The sequence below is a fragment of the Euprymna scolopes genome, chromosome 3 (genome assembly GCF_053919585.1).
Source record: "Euprymna scolopes isolate OS-2025 chromosome 3, ASM5391958v1, whole genome shotgun sequence".
Lineage (NCBI taxonomy): Eukaryota > Metazoa > Mollusca > Cephalopoda > Sepiida > Sepiolidae > Euprymna > Euprymna scolopes.
The window spans coordinates 129,598,116-129,617,984 of NC_136484.1; the positions used below are offsets into that span (position 1 = coordinate 129,598,116).

At 40.5% G+C, this 19,869-nt stretch overlaps 1 protein-coding gene across 1 annotated transcript in view; it reads left to right on the top strand.

Moving 5' to 3' along the window:
• The window catches only part of LOC145259113 (cathepsin L-like peptidase), a 52,507-nt gene that overhangs the window by 8,140 nt on the left and 24,498 nt on the right, over window positions 1-19,869 (top strand). The window contains exons 2-4 of the mRNA XM_080116784.1: window positions 2,095-2,262; window positions 3,940-4,112; window positions 16,398-16,635. Of these exons, the coding sequence (XP_079972910.1) occupies window positions 2,095-2,262; window positions 3,940-4,112; window positions 16,398-16,635 (579 nt within the window). The remainder of the gene's footprint in view (window positions 1-2,094; window positions 2,263-3,939; window positions 4,113-16,397; window positions 16,636-19,869) is intronic.

Genomic DNA, 19,869 nt, shown 5'->3' on the forward strand with positions numbered 1-19,869 from the left:
AAAAGTCAAGTGTCTATTAATTATTGTCCGGGGAATTTGATCCCCCCCCCCCACCCAAAAAAAAAGCATAAACAAAGTATTTATTTTTTTTCTAATACAAAATGGCACTTGGAAAAAACCCCTTAGTTATGCAAATGAAGGATGAACTCTCCCATGTGAGTGATGGTGAAAGGTAGATCCAATGGAGGGTGAAGGCAATGAACCCTCCCGTCAGGAGTGGCAGTCAGAGATTATAGATTTATAGATTTAAGAAAGAAGAAAAGGAAAATTTTTTTTTTTTTTTTTTTTTTTTTTAGAGCTTGAGAATTTCAAAAACTGCCCGAGATTGGTTTTCAGAGAATTGTGAAATGAAATTCTGGGAATCTGAGGCGGGAGTTAAACCTGCCCGATTCTCAATATAATGAAAGGCAAAAGTAGCCTCCAGAACACACTCTGCCAACTGCCTGGGGCTTTCAAATGAGAGAGAAGCCCCTGACTTAACACGCTCTGCTCGACGCAGGAGTGAGCCACATGATTCAGAAAAAGTTCCACTCTGTTCCAAGCTACTGAATCTATACTGTACAGAGACAATCCCCAAAACTTAAGGTTATTCACCATAATTTTACTAATTGAAGTCACTAGATCCTGAATATTTGTATCTTGAGTTAGGGACTTCTAAATGATCAGTTTTGTAACTTTCAGTGAATAATTATTTTTATTTTTTTTATAAGAAAAATGACCACTGGTTTATCTTCAATTGTTGATTTCTTAGGCATGGTCCCAAATAGTAGTCCCTTGCATCCAAGTGACAATATGTTTTGTTAGGGGTGAATGTGGGTACCCCCCCCCCACTCCCCCAAAACATGATTTTAAATCTTTTTTTTTTTTTTTTTTTTCATTTTAAACTTTTTCTTCTAGGGGATGGGACATCCAACTAGATGTCTGACATTTACCCCTATTTTAGTGAGTCCAACCAAGAGATCTTTTCAGGATTCTAGCCGTCCCTTTCAGTGCAATCGTTTGTATTTTACTTGCACTGGGTTCACCGGGTATGCTTGCTATGTACTTTTTAAAGTTCTTTTTCATAAGCCCAGTTGCTCCTATGATAACTGGTATAATTGAAACGTCTTTTAATTTCCAATTTCGTTTCATATCATACATAAGTCCTTGATGCTTTGTTATCTTTTCCCTCTCAGCTCTTTTAAGCCCTGTATCATTGGGTACACTGACCTCTATTACGGTCGCTTTTTTGTTTGCTCTGTCCCAAATCACTATATCTGATTTAACAGCTGCGTTTTCTAGATATGTAGCAGTAGGGATTATGTAGTCATAGTGAATAGTGTAGTTGTCATTCCCAACTGTTCGTTCGGGTATATATTCCCAGGATTTTTTACTACACTGAATGTTGAGTTTCTTGCATATCTTCCAGTGAAGTTATTTGCAAACTCCGTTATGGCGATCTGTATAATAACTATCTCCAAGTAGGACTTTGCAACTAGAAATCAGGTGGCCTACACTCTCAACCTCAGTGCTACAGAACCTGCATTTATTATTGTTGCTTAGACCACACATCTTTTTGAAGGCGTTTGTCATGAGGCCCTGGTCTTGTGCAGTCAATTAGAATGTTTTGAAATGTTAGGTGTAAGCTTTAGGTTTATTAAGAAAAAAGTGAAATTCATAGAATCTCATTTCATTAGTGTTTAATGACTATCAATCAAATTAAATGCAAGTCTGATATAATTGGTTGTGCCAATTATGTCCCCTAAGACCCTTTAAAATGGTTTAAAGAAACTGAAATTTCAAAAATTTTAATTCATATCTAATACCAACTGTTAAAATTTCACAAATTCTAATTTTTAAAGAGCTATAAACATTATTGAATAATTTACAAGTGTCCCAATATATTATTGATGTTGGACATTAGTTCAAAGTAACTGATTAAAAAAAAAAAAATCCTTATTCATTTATTATGAAGTGGTTATTTTATTCTCTGATAATTTTATTACAAATTTTCCTTTTATTCGATTAAAAAAAAAAAAATTAAAAACATGAAAGTACCTGTTTTCTAAAAGGAAGTTTTCTTCATTGTTAAATGTAAATTCTTTTTCTCTTCAGCCACACTTGCTGTGGTCACAGGCAAACCTGCTAATGTGCAGCCCCCAGTCTTTTCTAAACAATATGCCCTAATGGGTGTTCTGAAGTTACCATATGCTGGTATTGAGGAACCATTCACTGCCTATGTTGATGTTAATAACAACAGAAGTAGTATTTCATATTATAATGGTAAGTTAGAACTTTTTACTATTTATTTTATTTTAACTCTCAGAAATTCAAGTAGGCACCCAATATTTTTGAAATTTGGAAAAAAAAAAAAAGTTTTAGCTGGGAATGCCAGACATTCACCAGTTATCTTGTGCATTCTAAACAATAAATATTTTTTAAGCTTGTAACTGTTATTTGAAATGCAATTGCTTGTATTTTTCTTGCACTTGGTTCACCGGTTATATTTTCCAGGTAGTTTTTAAAATTTTTTTTCATGAGTCTGGTTGCTTCTACTGGAATAATGGCGATCTTCCTAAGATTCTGATTTCTTATGTTGTACATAACTTTCGTATTTAGTTATCTTTTTCCTCTTAGCTCTGTTTAGCTCGGCATCATAAGATTTTAAAGTAAATACAAACCGGTCCTCTTCCACAAAATATTAAGGTATTTGTTCAGTCTTGGATTATGGAATCACCTAAGCAGAATTAAAATCCTGTATTTAACCTATTCTCTTGATCTGTAATAGCATTGTGAACAAAGGTTTTCTCAAATGTGGGTAAATTAGCAACTTATGTTTAATGAATTGTTTACAATAATGCAATGGTGAAAATTATGATCTAGTGAAAGACGTATGCCAAACGGAAACGTCCTTATTGAAGCAACTCTATTACTTTGGGCCAATTTGTCGCTTGTAAAAATAATTAAGCCCAATATAAACAATTTATCATGCATTCAGTAAATTGCTTGTGATACTTGTTGGAATAACAAGTGTTTCAGTGTTTAATTTGTGACTAGCGATTTCATTATGAAGCAGTTAATTTTAGTTAGTTCTCGTTTGATTTGCAACAATTTTTTTTTTTGCATAAAATAATTCCTAAAGCTTCAATATGCCGTCAAAAAGACGAATCAACCAAATTGAATTATGGCATTTTTTTTTTTTTTTTTTTTTTTTTTTTTTTTCTGATAAAACCGAAATTTCAGTTAATTCAATGCAGCTGTTGTAAAGATAACTTTTTGATATGCATAATTTTTTTTTTTTTTTTATTAAGCGCAAACTTATGTTTCGATTATAAAGAAAACGAGGCAAACTGATCTTCATTTCTAAATTATTATTAAAATAAGATCTTCATACTTTGAGATTTTTAAAAAAACAAAATTTTGCAGAAAAGTTAAATCTTTTTTTAAAATTTGTAATTGTGAGGTTTTTAATAAAGATGGATCTCTATTGACTCAACTTCATTTCTAATAAATCTTCCCTATAATACTATTGTTTTTGCAAATTTTCTTATATTGTTCTAATGTTTGAATTGTTGCATTTTGATGAATATAATCGATATTTAAGACTATCACCAAACCTATCAGTCACAGTAATATAAATGATCTATATAATTTTCAAAATTTTGTTTATTTTTGTAAACATCTACCATTTTGGGTGTTTGAAGTTCTGTCAATTGGCATGTAATGGCTAATATATAATAATGACTTTGATTAACATTTCCTTGTGAAATTTGTCAACTTTAAATAAATACCATTAACAAATACAAAATTTCTTTTTCTAAACCTGTAACCTCAATCATGTAAGATGAATTTTTCTACTAGTTTCATCAAAGAAAATTTTTATTGCTTTGAAGGATTTTGGAAGGATAATCACTTGTAACTAACAATAAATTCATTTTTTTTTTTTGTCTTTTATTTCAGGTGTTGTTACTGTTATACAACGTGGTGATCATGGACCGTATGGCGAAGCTTATACTGTGGCTCCAATGACAACATATAAAGTCTATAATGAAAAGTCCTGCTTCAAGTCTGCTGGAGGTAATGAATCTAGAATTCAACCCCAGGTGGCCCTTCCTGATCTTACTGATTTTAAGGTGAGTCATTCTCATCTGGGGATAAGGATCTATTTAGAAATAACTACCTGTTGCTTGGAAGTTCTTTTATTTTTATCAACTAAATTATTTAAAAAAGACAAGAGAAGTATTTTGAAAGTTAAATTTATTTATTAAAGTATCATTTGATCATTGAATTATTAATAGAACCGAAGTTGTATAAAGATATAATTAATACTTTCACCTCTAATGGGTATAACTTTCAAAACTTTAAGACTTTTTAATACATAAGAAGTTTTTTAGAATTTTAAAGTCAGAAACAACTTTGTTTGACAGTTTAAATGATTCCAAATTCATTTTAAATTTCTAAGGGTTATAAGTAATGTTTTTTAGAGTTTTTCTTTGTAATTTAAAAAAAATGACGAGTAGGTTGCCTGGCGTTGCCTGGTTATAAAATATGCATAAATATATTTTAATTCATGCAGATTTCTTATGTTGGTGTTTGGATTATAAAGAAAACAAGGAAAACTGGTCTACATTTCTCAATGATTATTAAAATAAGAACTTCATACTTTGAGATTTCTTGAAAAATAAATTTCCAGAAAAGTTAATTTTTTTTTTTTTTTTTTTAATTTGTAATTGTGAGGTTTTTCATAAAGTAAAGTGCATAAAAGACAATTCTCTATTGATTATTATCCAATATAGTCATGATTTCAAGTTATATAAAAAATATGACTTTGGTACTATCCTCTAGAATCAAAACCAAAATGTTTAATGCTCCAGCCTTAGTTGTTATTTATCTCTCCAACATCGTTATTTTCTGAGCTATGGACAGATGGATACAGAAAATTAAAAATTAAGCGATTTTGAGCTATGAATGTTTAATTTTCAACATGCGCAAAAGAAATGACAGATGTAATGTTTTATTCGATTTACGTTGCGAAGATGAACTGTTTTGTTTTCAGTTTTGACCCCCTTAGCAGCAATTTTTGCCAGATAAAAACCAAATTTAAAGTCTGTTACAGGTTCAAATATCCTATGTATAAAATTTCAACTGTACATCAAATATTCAGAGAAGTTTGGTAGAAACTTTTTGCATACACACCGACCAGAACACTATATATATATATAATTTGTGTGTGCTAGAATGTTTTCATCTTAAATTCTACACAATTATGCAGAATGTAGAAACTATACGTAAAAAATTAGTGTAATAGAACCAATCATCTAATGAAAACAAAAAAGTAATTAATGCCCTTTCTTTTTTATTTTTATTTCAAAGGAATATGCAAATTAACCTTTATATAGTTGGTCACATATCCATAACTAAGTATATTAAGAAGTTTGTTTTAATAATTTCTAAATAGAAAAAATAGACTTTAAATATCAATGTCAGAGCAAGACAAAAACTCCACTTTATAGATTAACAAGATTTGAATTTTCTATTCATAGAAAAGCAGAAATATATTCGGCTGGATTTAACTTTGTAAGTAAATTACTTGAAAAAAGATTAAAAAAATATATTAGTTATTGCATTTGTGAGTTCAATAAATGATTGATGATTAGCAAAAATAAAAACTAGTCATGAGAATATAATGCACGCATGCACACACACACACACACACACACACTGTATAGATTAAGATTAAAACCGATTTTTTTTTTCTAACTTTACATTTTTTATTGTATTTATTTGCTTCCCCACCAAAGCAAATTAGGCACAAGGCCGTTTTTAATGTGGAGTAAAAACCAGCTCCCCTAAAAGTAGGCAAAAAGGGGGTACTCTGGTTACCAAAAATAATAATTGTCCCAGTATAGAGGGTTTCCCCTCCATTGACTGGTACAAATTATCTTAAGTGCAGCATTTGCAGAACAGATACTACACTTTGAGATATTAAATCTTTTATTCATGTTAAAAAAAAAAAAAAAAAAAAAAAATACAGAAAAAAATCAACGATGAACAAAAAACTTAGGCACATGGCCAACTCAAAAGGGGGGATTTTGGGGGTCGTTGGTCATCCTTGTCACTCCAGAACTAAACAAAGTCAAAAGTTTCTCCCAGCTAGTATCTTCTTTCACCATAATACCGCATTCACCCTTTCATATTGGGGGACGTCCTAGTAACTCCCAATTTTTAAAACATTTTTTATTGACGTGTAAAAACAAAAAAGATAACAATAAAATGGTAACAATAATTCATTTGTGTCGAGGGAGGGGGAAGAAAAAACAAAAGGTGATTAGTAGGACCCTCCCAACCCCGTCTAGTTGATAGACTGCCCGTTCCACTAGGTTTGTAAAAGGAACCTCGCTTCTGCGGGTCAGTCTCTAGGTGGGGATGCCCTCTAGATGGGGGTGAATGGAGAAAAGAAAATTTTGTGGGTAAGGGATGGAGGTTAGTTTGTATTTCTTTTTCTCCAAGATGGGTAAAATTTAGAGGAAGGGGTGAAAACAAAAATTGCAGGTAAGAGGGGATGGGGATCTTGGAGGCTTCCTAATCGGGGAGGGATGGAACACACACTCAGCTAGCTGAGAGACTACTTGTTTAATTTAACTTTACAGAACTGCGCGTTCCACACCTAGGCGGGGAACACGTATTCAAATTTGGCTCCTCTTCGTACACACAGACTTGCCACATGTATCCATCTTCTGTCAAATGCCGCGCGATGCAGCCTTCTTCTATCACATCTGATCTTCACCCGTAGTTGGTGTTTAAAGAACGCGATCAGATCTTGATCAGAAAAAGACAACACCCCCCGGCAACCTTGCAGACGCGACGTCCAAATCACCATTCTCGCCACGGCCAGAATCGTAACGTAGACCATTTGTCTTTCCCGGTCCCACGGCGGCCTCACGTTGTCCACAACATTGGATACAGTAATTGGGCGAGGATGCTCAGGATCGATGCGAGCCGTCACCCCACTGACATACGACCAGTACTGGCGGAGTTCGCGGCAATCGAAGAAAGCGTGATCCGTAGTTTCCACAGCCGTTGTCCCACAACGGGGACAATCAGGCGACTCCAGAAACCCAGAACTGCATTGTATGTTGTTGAGTGGAAGTGCATTTCGGGCCAATCGCCAGGTCAGAGAGAACTCCGAATTGTTCAGATGACTCGAACCTGGCGCTCAGCTCCACGCGGAGCGGATCTCACTCTGCTGCCACCCCAAACGCGCGCATAGCGGGTCGTCAGCGGCCCCCTTCACTAGATCCCTGTGGAGTTCCCTACGGGTAGCAGTCACAAGGTCACTGGACCTTGGTAGTCGTTTTAGCGCGGCTCGGCACTCTTTCATGTAGGCAGATTCTCCCCGCGGCCTGCGACGGCTCTCGATGGAAGGGTCGAGAACGAGGTCGGGGAAGGCGGCAGTAACCACGGGGTGCCACGGTTGGTCCTCCTGCATATAGTGGCTCAGGAAGGCCAGCCTCTCAGCATCTCGATGACACTTCAAGTCCGGCATTCCCAAGCCTCCCTCACACGGACGTTGAATACAGACCTGTCTGCTCACCCAGTGTCTTCCTCTGTCCCAAAGGAGCGAGGACAAGAGTTTGACAAGAGCTTTTAGGTGTTGTGCAGGCAGGGGAAGTACGGCCAGTCGGTAAAGGATGAGAGGAAAGACGTAAGTGGCGCACGCCTCAGCTCTACCCTTTAAGGAAAGTTTCCTAGGAAGCCACGAATTGACTGCAGCCTCCACCTTTGACCGTACCTCCAACCAATTCTTGTCAAGCTGGAGACCCGGTCCGAACCACACGCCGAGGATCCGGACCGGGCCATCTGTCCAGCTGAAGGGCGCAGGGAGGTTTGCGTTGCCACTCCATGCGCCCAACCGCAGTCCTACCGACTTGTTGCGGTTTATCTTGGCCCCTGTAATTCTTTCGTACTGTGTGAGTGCCTCCGACACGACCTCAATGTCTCTGAAGCCCGACACGAAGATCGTGACATCATCGGCGAACGCGGATACCTTGGCAGCTGAGCCGCCAGGCAGAGCCATTCCGCGCAGGGCCGAATTTGCCTCCTCATGTCTCAGCTTGCGGAGAAGAGGCTCCAAAGCCTGGACATAAAGCAGGGGCGACAGCGGACAACCCTGACGAACCGACCGAGAGATAACAAAGGGTTTCGAGCGCCGATTCGACAGGACCTTGGCCAAAATCTTCAACTCTGTGTTTAGCAGAGTTATGGGCCTGTAGTCGTCTAACTCTTCCCCTCCATGCCCGTCACCTTTCTTCAGCAATGTGATCACTCCCTTGGTCACCTGCCCTGGGATGGATCCCTGAGCAAACCAATGGTTGAACATATCCGTCAGAAGAGGCAGAAACATGGGCGACAGCCTCAAGTACAGTTCGTATGGCAGACCATCAAGTCCTGGCGATCTGTCACAGCTGACCTGCTTCAGCGCAGTAAAGACCTCCTGCTCCGTCACCCGGCCCTCGCAACCAGCCGCTCTAGCCGCCTCGAGGCGGGGAGAGTCGGCCAAATAGTCGCTAAACTCAAGGACCGGAAGATCGGGCTGCTGCGTAAAACGCTCCTCGAAATGTTCTCGAAACCCCTCGCAGATCTCCCGAGTCGATTCCAGGGTGCGTCCATTCGGATGTTTGATTTTTGCAATGTATTTGTCCGAGCCACGCCTAGAAACCTCACGGCGCACGTCTGCATCAGAATTGACTGCTTCGTTGCCTATCTTTCTAAGCCTAGCTCTAACTACTTGGCCTTCGTAACGCTCGCTAGTCTCGCGTAGAAGGTCTTGCTTAGCTAGTTCCTGACTAACCCTATCACCCTCCCCCGTAGCCTGGGCTAGTTTCTGCTCTAGCTTCTTCTTCGTCTTGGCCTTATCTAGTGCGAGGCGCTGGGCATACTTGACGGAGAAACTTCTGATCTTGGCTTTGAGACCTAACCACCACTTACTCCCGGTAACCGCCCCCACTAGTGCCTTTTTAATCAATTCTCTTAACTGATCTTGGAAGTCTTGTATCTCCAGAAGGGAGGTGTTTAACTTCCAGTACCCCGCTAACTTAGGCCTATTTCCTAGCTTCAGCCGGGCCATAACTAATTTATGGTCCGTCTGGCCTAGCCAAGTGAACGTGGGACAAGATAAGAAATCTACTTCGCCTCTCCTAACTAACATCCTGTCCAAATAAGTATTTGGATAGGAGGAAACACTATTGGTCCACATCCACATCTCCCGCCCTGGATGCTCGAACCGAAACCTGTCGACCAGACCGCATCTAGCCATCAGATCAGCCAGGCTGGACTCGCACCTCTCCGATCCTCTAGCTCCGCCTCCTACCTTATCTATGTCGGGGTCTAAGATGGAATTCCAATCCCCCATTAGCACTACCCGCTTCCGACAATCTACAAACGCGTCAAGCTGACTGAAGAATGAGACCCTCTCACGAGCGGTGCTGGGCGCATGAACCGCAATCACCCGAAACACAGAATCTTTTACGGTAACATCGGCCACAACCAGCCTACCCACCGCATCTCTATGGACAACGTCGACCGTCGCCGACAGGGTACGTTTAACCAGCACGGAAACTCCCTTCCCCCGTGGGCTGCCATATGCTGAGAAAACCTCAAAGTCTCGGGCCAGCACCTGGCAGTCCACAGAGGAAACGAAATGCGTCTCCTGAATTGCAGCGACATCCACTCCCAGGGACAAGAGGTCGTGCCGGAGGCGAGCCGCCCGGCCCGATGATCTCAAGCCCCTCGCATTCAGACTAGCCAAATTCAAAGCCATGGTACCTACCTTAAGGTGTGTTACACTCAGCTCCGAAGTCAGCCGGGGAAAGGACACCGACGTTGTGTGCAATGCTCAAGGTGGTCAGGTTTTTCATGTCCTGACCTTCTCTCACAATGCCGCCGACATCCAAAGGGTAATCAATTTAAGGGCCCTATAGAGTGACGGATGGACCAACACTGGAACCCTTCCCTTGCATTGTTTTGCGAGTTCCTCAAGGGAAGGGTCATTTTTCCTAATCAGTTCAATTCCCGGACCAGCCCCTTCCGCGGCTTCCAGCATTGTCCACACGTTGGTTTTGCAGGCCTCAGGAAGCCTGACGAAAGTTGTTAGCCGTGGGGCGTCCGGGAAATTAGAGGGGACATTAACGTCTTTTCCCCCTATCTGTTGGAAGTCCAGCAGAGGTTTTAAATTTTTTCTCTGCCGGTGTGGTACGCCCATTGCCACAGACAGGGGGTCTACAGAACAAAGTTCCTCTCTCGTTTCGAGGGCGAGAGTCCCTGTTGGAGTGAGTCCGTAAGTGGGAGAATCTGAAGGGTCTCTCCCCCTCCCGGGTTCATTCTTTTCTTTCTGGGATGGCGGCTCAATTTGCATTGGTGTGGGGACGAGTGTCTGGTGTTGGTGTTGGTGCGGTGTCTGGTGTTGGTGTGATGTCTGGTGTTGGTGTTGGTGCGGTGTCTGGTGTTGGTGTTGGTGCGGTGTCTGGTGTTGGTGCAGTGTCTGGTGTTGGTGCGGTGTCTGATGTTGGTGTTGGTGTTAGTGCGGTGTCTAGTGTTGGTGCAGTATGTGGTATGGGGGTGGAAGTGGGTTGTGTTGTTGTTAGAGGTGGTGTATGCTCACAGGGAGTGGGGGCTGCCTTTTCTTCCCCTTTCCTTTTCTTTTTTATTCTTTTGAATGAACCGGGGAGTGGTGAGGTTGAGTTCCTCTCCCTCTCACTAGCAGATTCATCCTCAGAGGAGCAGTGTTTTCTTCGCTTGATCCCCGTCTTAATTGGTGTGGGGACCGTTGGTTGTTGCTGCTCCTCTAATTGTTGTTTCTCCGGTTGATGCTGTTGCTTTTCTGGTTGCTGCAGCCGTTTTTGTTGCTGCTGTTCTGGCTGTTGCTGCTGCTGCTGTTTTTGTTGTTGCTGCTGTTTTCGTGGCATTGGTTGTGGAATTGGCCGCGGCAGCTGATGTTGTTGCTGCGGCTGGTTCAACGGCTGGTTTGGCTGCTGCTGCTGTGTCTGCTGCCATGGCTGTTGCTGCGGCTGTTGTGGAGGCTGCTGTTGTTGTTGCTGCCTCGGTTGTTGGGTTGGTTGTGGGACGGTGGCAGATGGGATTGTGGGCTTCCGTTTCCGCCTCATTACTGTGATCCATTCCTCCCCTTTGGGCTCCTGCACAGTTTTGGGTTTCCTCGGTGCTGGGGTTGGTGCTCTGGTTGCAGGAGTTGTGACAGCCTGTTTGGACACTGGTGCTGTCTCAGAGGTTGGGACCGCCTTTAGTGTCACTTGAGTAGGATTTGACCTTTGAGGGCAGCTCTTGGCCATGTGACCCTGTTTTTGGCAGAACCAGCAGTGCGGACGACGCCCCTCCACTACTACTGTCATAGTTGCCTCCTTAAATGTCAGCTGTGCTGGTATCGCCTGGAAGCCTTCTTTCTTTAGCCTCATGGCCACAGTGTAGCTGCCCAAGTGCATGCCGGTTTTCGACCGCACTGGGGTTATTTTTTCCACCTCGCCGAACTGTGTGAAGAAGGATCCCAGGATTTCTGCTGATATTTGCATAGGTACATTGAATACCTGCACCCGGGTCCTTGTCCTGCCCTGGTATTCGGGCTTTAGTTTTGTTCTCCCATACTTAATTTCCTGTAGGGAGAGTCTCTCCGCATCTTCCTTGGTGGGTAGGAGGATGTCCCACATGGCGTAGCTCCTCTGGTACAGGTATAATACCGGGATGTTTAGCTTGTGTAGGAGCCCTGCCATGTCTTCCTTTTTCATCCCTAGGAGGCGGTTTTCCGGCATATCCGAGATGATGAGGGAGAGCACTCTGTCTTCGATTGCCTCCCAAGCGCCTGGCACTGGTTTAATTTCTGCCCCCTCTATGTATTGTCTGTACTTGGTCAAGTACAAGTCTCTATACTCTTGAGGGGACAGTTGCTTCTCTACAGTCTTCCCCCATGCCGACCCTCTTGTTGGTGTTGGATCTTTGGTGAGGTTGGACTGTTTTTGCTGTTCCTTGGCGGAAGGGTTGCTATTTTGAGGCGCATTTCCCTTTCCGCTTTCCTTTGGGACCGACTCTCCCTGCTCTATACTTCTTCCAGGAAATACTTCCCTTTTTGGGGAGTCGGCCTCCTGGGGAGCATTGTCCTCTTTATTGTCCTTGGGAGCTTTTGCCCCTTTTGTTTTGGGGAGGTCTAGGCTGTATGCCCCCTCGTTTTCTTGATTTGCTCCCCTTTTGGGGCAGTAGCCCTCCTGGGGAGCACTGTCTCTCTTATCGTCCTTTGGGGCTACTGCCTCTTGATTTTTGTAGTCAGAGCGGGATGCCCTGTCCAACATTGTTTTTTCTCCCCTTTGTGGGGAGTCGCCCTCTTGGGGAGCACTGTCTCCCTTATCGTCCTTTGGGGCTACTGCCTCTTGATTTTTGTTGCCGGAACGGGATGCCCCGTCCAACATTGTTTTTTCTCCCCTTTTTGGGGAGTCGCCCTCTTGGGGAGCTGCTGGTGAGTTTTCTCCCTTCTGAGGGGCGTCCTTTGGTTTAGTGTCCGGGCGGTATGCCCCGTTGCTTTTTGCTTCCCCTGTTGGGGAGCCGTCCTCTTGGGGAGCAGTTTTTCTTGTGGTAGCCTCCTGGCTGGGGGTATCTGTATTGGTGGTCCCCGGGCTGGGGGTGTCCATTTTTGAAAAAAGCTCTCTCTTCCCTGTATAAATTCACCAAAATGAGTGACGTGGAGTCGGCGTCCAAATTGGGAGCCGACTTTGGCGCCAAAAAGAAGTGGCGCCAAAGGCGGCAAGAGGGGAGATAGAACTGAGAGAGGGAGTGGGAAGTTAGTGGAGGGAAGAGAGAAAGTGTTTCCGACCCTCCCTCGCGGGAAGGTCGTAAATTATCAGCTCGAATCCCCCCGTGAGGGGGGAGAGCAGAGAAAGACAGACCAAGTGGGGGTGCGGACAGAACGCTACCCAACAAGCTCGCCGGGCACGAGAATGTGTCGCCAGAACAAGACTGCCTATCGCTGTGTATGTATCAGAGAACAGATACTACACTTTGATCCCAGCCCGAAGGCCAAGAACAATAGGGTATTTATTTGCTCCCCAACCGAGCAAATTAGGCATAAGGCCGATTTTTTAATGTGAGGAGTGAAGGGGAAATGGGGACCAACTCCCTAAGGAGTAGGGGAGCTGGATAGTGACAATTGGTATGAAGGGTTTCCCCTACATTGACCAAGGTCTTATATGTGGGGTTGCCCCACATATGGTCTTTGCTCGCAGTATCTGCCGGAACAGATACTACACTTTGAGATATTAAATCTTTTATTCATGTTAAAAAATACAGTAAAATTAACGGTGAACAAAAAACTTAGGCACATGGCCAACTCAAAAGGGGGGATTTTGGGGGTCGTTGGTCATCCTTGTCACTCCAGAACTAAACAAAGTCAAAAGTTTCTCCCAGCTAGTATCTTCTTTCACCATAATACCGCATTCACCCTTTCATATTGTGGGACGTCCTAGTAACTCCCAATTTTTAAAACATTTTTTATTGACGAGTAAAAACAAAAAGGATAACAATAAAATGGTACAATAATTCATTTGTGTCGAGGGCGGGGGAAGAAAAAATAAAAAGGTGATTAGTAGGACCCTCCCAACCCCGTCTAGTTGATAGACTGCCCGTTCCACTAGGTTTGTAAAAGGAACCTCGCTTCTGCGGGTCAGTCTCTAGGTGGGGATGCCCTCTAGATGGGGGTGAATGGAGAAAAGAAAATTTTTGTGGGTAAGGGATGGAGGTTAGTTTGTATTTCTTTTTCTCCAAGATGGGTAAAATTTAGAGGAAGGGGTGAAAACAAAAATTGCAGGTAAGAGGGGATGGGGATCTTGGAGGCTTCCTAATCGGGGAGGGATGGAACACACACTCAGCTAGCTGAGAGACTACTTGTTTAATTTAACTTTACAGAGCTGCGCGTTCCACACCTAGGCGGGGAACACGTATTCAAATTTGGCTCCTCTTCGTACACACAGACTTGCCACATGTATCCATCTTCTGTCAAATGCCGCGCGATGCAGCCTTCTTCTATCACATCTGATCTTCACCCGTAGTTGGTGTTTAAAGAACGCGATCAGATCTTGATCAGAAAAAGACAACACCCCCCCGGCAACCTTGCAGACGCGACGTCCAAATCACCATTCTCGCCACGGTCAGGATCGTAACGTAGACCATTTGTCTTTCCCGGTCCCACGGCAGCCTCACGTTGTCCACAACATTGGATACAGTAATTGGGCGAGGATGCTCAGGATCGATGCGAGCCGTCACCCCACTGACATACGACCAGTACTGGCGGAGTTCGCGGCAATCGAAGAAAGCGTGATCCGTAGTTTCCACGGCCGTTGTCCCACAACGGGGACAATCAGGCGACTCCAAAAACCCAGAACTGCATTGTATGTTGTTGAGTGGAAGTGCATTTCGGGCCAATCGCCAGGTCAGAGAGAACTCCGAATTGTTCAGATGACTCGAACCTGGCGCCCAGCTCCACGCGGAGCGGATCTCACTCTGCTGCCACCCCAAACGCGCGCATAGCGGGTCGTCAGCGGCCCCCTTCACTAGATCCCTGTGGAGTTCCCTACGGGTAGCAGTCACAAGGTCACTGGACCTTGGTAGTCGTTTTAGCGCGGCTCGGCACTCTTTCATGTAGGCAGATACTACACTTTGATCCTGGCCCGAAGGCCAAGAACAACAGAAAAAACTTTACATTTTTTTATTAACATCAACTTTTACCCAGAAATATTAACTATCAGTAAGACTTGTAGGAATTTTGTAGTTGAACATCGATTTTGCAATGTTTTTGAAATTGTTCGGATGAAGAGTGATAATTGTATTTGGATTATTTAGTCAATTCCTAAGTTTAACAAAGTATTTGAAGATTGGAGGTTACATTGGCTGAAACATTGAGAGAATAACATCCAAAATGAAAACAATTTTGCTGTCTTGAATTTTGGTTATTCTCAAGCTTTAATTTTTGATGAAAGGGAAGCTACTCTTACTGGCTGAAAGCAAAAATCGTGAAAAATATTAATTTTTTTTTATAAAGCATTCTTTTTCAAATGTCACTCAAGATCTTGTCTTTGCTAAGAATTTAGTGAATGTTAGCTATTGCAGTGTAGGGCGTCTTTTCATTATCTTCTAGTATTAATAAGACAATTTATTTAAAATATTTTAAAAATCTTTTTATTTTAGAGGATGCACAGTAGATATTTTTTCTTGTGTATTACTCTTGAGCTATATATGGGTCCACGATGGTGTTTCGTTTCCAATTAACATTATTCACAGGCTTGGTTTGGGTGAAGGTCAGTTTTAGATTGCTCTTTCTGCAAGGTGTCTACCCATCTCATCAGTCTTGCTCTTGGTCACTTTCCAACAGCTTTTATTGTAAAGTCCAGTTTTGCAACGGTGTCGTTGATCCTCAGCACATATCTAAGCTGCCATTTCCTCATCTTGCCTTTAATTGGTCTGTCTTTATTGCAATTGGGTTTTGTAATTCCAGACTTTCAATAGAGAATCTTAATTTCTGTGGTGGTGAATTTTCTCTGTGCCTTCCTCGTTGGCGGTAAACACTGATAGCTGTATAAAGCGATTGACCTCGCAATAGTCTGATAAATCTTCAACTTTGGGTAATCGCTGATCTTGCGATCACAGTGCTGGTGGTCTTGAGCTAATTCACATAGATGCATGCAGAATCTTTGCTAGAGATGTTGCAGTTCTTGCTGAGTATCGAACAGAGATATTTGAAGGTGTGCGTTTGTGAAAGATCTTGTCAACTTGGATAATGTCATATTCATTTTTATTGGTGGTTAAATATTCTGTGTTTCCGATATTCAGCTGCCAGCTTGTCCTTTCAAGACTAAATTTATTGTTGCAGATTGGATTTACTAATCCTTATCCTTGAATGGCTTCCAGGCCATGATAAATGGCGACTTTGTTTAAAAAAAAAAAAAAAAAATGAGGTCAGTAGATCTATCAAAATGAACAACCTTTTGCGCTCAAAAATTAATTTTTCTACAGTCACCACCATCCTCAATGAACTTTAGCCAGGAATTTAATGGCGCATCTTATGACGCACATCCATGACAGGTGTTACTTAGTCTCACACAATCTATATTTGCAACAAATGAAACTTGTCATGAATGCATAAGTTCAGTCATCATAATGGTGCAATTTGTAATCTCCTCTGATCCATTTGGGTAGAATAAAAAAAAAAAAAAAATAAGCATTACTTTTTGAATGCCCCCATATTTATCCAAATCTTCTGATGAATGGAATCATAAGCATCATTCAAATTCTACAAGTTTGTGAAGAGATGGGTGCGAAGTTGACCGTTACGTTGTAAAAGATCTAATTTACTTTTGTTTCTGTTTCAGAAAACTGGTGAAAAGATTTACCTAGATTCTGCAGTAAATGTGTGGCAAAAGGTAGAAATAATTGGTCAGAAAAAGAACACCTATGTTATGTGGGTGGAGAAGAATCATAACGATCCTGTCCGTTATGAGATGATGGGTTATGACACACTTTTTGGTTCCCATTACGATAAATATGTCATCGATTATATTGTCTACAAGGAGGGAATGCCAGATGAATCACATTTTGAAGTTCCCAAAGGTAAGTAAGAATTTTCAAAATATATCACTTTCTCATTATTTGTTGGTTGAAATTTTAACTTAATATTTTACATTTCACATTACTGCGATTCTGATTTTATATTTACTGTAGTGATTCTATGTGATCTACATAGTGGTTTGAGTAGGGGTCATGAAAATCCTGTAGGTTTTAACTACAGTTACTTGGTTGTAGTGCTTTACTACAGGGCCTGAAATGCTGGCTTCCAGTGGGGGTAAGAGATGAAGATCCTTAGTCAGTTTTAGCTGCCATATTTTGAAATCCACCTTACCAAATCTTCTCTACCTTTTTTAATTTTTTTTTTAAATTTTTATTTTCTTTCATCTACAATATTTCCCAACCAAAAATAATCAAATTCCTATGACTGAACTCGGCATTACATAAATGAGCCTCTAAAAAGGGTTGATATGCCGTGAAATAAAACCACCAAACCAAGACTAATTTTTATCATCCTGAATTACTTGAATGGACAGAATATGTTAAAAAAAATTGTTTTTAAATAGAAAAATATAACTATTAAATTCAAAACAAAATCAGTCGGTGCAATTAAGAAATTGTATTCTTTGAGAATTTTACAAAAAATAGTTTGAAATTGACGGAGCAAAATTTCTTTCACAGTTTGAGCCATATTAATCACAAAAGCAGCAATTCAAAGAAATTTCACAATGTAACATAACTGCTTATCTTGTTAAAGGATTTTACGGCTCCAAATAGGGTAATTTAACGTGGCAGCACCAAATATGAAATTTGTATCGTAACGCTAAAATTTCTTAAGCAATCAAGTAAGCAGTCTGTAATCTAACATACATTCAGCTCTTAGTAGTGTAATGTCAAATCAAATTCAGCTCTTAGTAGTGTAATGTCAAATCAAATTTTTGATGTGGTGGTTATCTTAAAGGATTTAATGGAATGTGTTGATTGGTCTGGAAAAATGTCAGGGTGAAAAAAGCAACTTGGTAGTGTTTGACAAGTTTGTATGTATCTAACTGGAATTAAATATTGAATAAGAAAAGGGTCATCATTTTCCATAAAAACACCAACATCTCCGCTAAAGTATAAATCAACTTTATTCAAAGAACACAAGAATATAGGCAGGCTGTTTTTTGTTAAAAATAGGTGATATCTTATTTCGTCACTTCCAATAAAGGACGAGAATAGGATAGGACGTCTTTCCTTGACAAAATCTACTTTGGAACTGAATCACTTTTTGGCATCAACTCTCTAAGCAATAATTGAAGCTGTGTCTGTGCAGAGGTATCCTTATGCTTACGGTTATATAGTTATATCCAGAAATCATTGTGCATGTGTCAAGCCTGACCACAACTCAACATAACGCAAGTTTGTTCTTATACAGGGCTCTATGAATAAATTTATCTTTTAGTTGACCTTTGACAACTAAATATTTTTGTTTACTAGCCAAACCCACATGATTTTTAGAATATGATATCTTTGTTTTGTGACAAATATGCACATCGTAAATATTTTTCCGTATTTTTTTTTAATAAGTGTAATTCTTTATACACAAATTTTATTGATACTTGAATGTATAAACATTCTAATTTCTTCAGATATTTTTTTTCAACATCCTCCGTTAAAAAAAAATAAAGTATATTGTTAAATTGAACTTTTATTGTTTAAATAAACTTTGTTCGTTTTATTAAAAAAAAAAAAGTTGAAAAGATATTTTTCACTTGGTAGTGAGCTTTGGAAGATTGTCAATGAAAGAAACACAATCGCCAAAAGATAAGCGTTTCATTATTTCCAGTTGCCACTTTGAAAAATCACTTGCAAATGCGACTTTCACTCGCAACGTAGAGCCCTGTTATACACAAACGAAATAGATCTGTCATGCAATTCATTATGTACCGTGGCTTTAAATGTTTAGTGTTACATTACTATGTTAAGTTTTTGTTTTTTCCGTTCCAAATAGTTTTGGTAAATGTAGCTAAAAAGCTGGTTTTATTAAACATTCTCAAAGATTTGTCTTCTATATATATAAAAGCGAAAATGTATGTGTGTTTGTTTGTGTGTCTGCTAAAAACTTTCGACAGACACAACAAAAATTCACAAACTTGGTCTCATATGAAAGCCCCACCTTCCGGACGACAAATATTGAAAAATTGGCCCAAAGTGACCATCAGAAGTGCGTCAACTGATCGATTTTCTGCAGGCCCCCCCCCCCAAAGTGACATTTTAATGTTAAACATTACATATTTTTAAATCGATTTATAACTGCCCCAAAAAATACGGCCGCCAACTCTTCTACATAAAGTATACACGCGGCCGTTTATTTTGGGTCAACTTGTATTTAAAACCCGCTGAGTCATGTCACGTGATCTTGACGTCAGCAACCTCTAATGGCGGTCTGAATTTACAATTTCAAAATGTTGTTATTGGTAAAAAAAAAATTAATTAAAGCTAAACTATGAACTTCTACGCTATGGCAACGTTACCAAAGTTATTACCACATTCAAAATAGATAGATATGATAGTTAAACGAAAAATAAAGCCAAGCCAAACATGTGAAGTAAAAAAAAAATATGCTTACAAAAAATATTAACGATCAAAGTTTTTTAAAAAATAAAAACAGCCAGACGCCATTTTCCAGTCTTTAGAGTAAGGCAGACGAAGTGAGAGAGAGATGTCTAGACAGATTCGACAGGGGGGAGGGTCAACAACGCATGCGTCAGATGATGTCATGACGTCGTGACCTGATTTACTTTAAATAGTTGATAAACCAAACAAACTTTAAAGACGTTGCTTTAGCTCAGGTAGTTAAGGCTTTGGTTCATTATTTAAACGTTTTGGGTTCGAATCGTGGTGTGAGATTTTTCGATTTTTTTTTTTTTTTTTTTGATTTAAATATTGAACCCTGTATTATTTAAGCCATTTTTCACGTAACGTTCGTTCATTTTTCTGTTTTAATCGTTCGTTTGCCTTACGTTATTTTTTTTTTTGTGTTTTACCCCCCCCCCCCCCCGCTTAATTAAAACATTGTTTTCTTTTCTTACTTCGCTTATAACAATGCTTACATCGTCATCGTCGTCGCCATAATGCTCAACGACTTTCAAACATCTTTCACTTCTGGCTGGCCGATTTTATTTTCAAACTTCGCCTCAGGGGTTCGGCTTTGATCCTATCCCTCCGGCTTCTTTTTTATTTAACATCACACACCCCTACAAACTCCTGGGCAACGCCGGGTACCCCTCGCTAGTC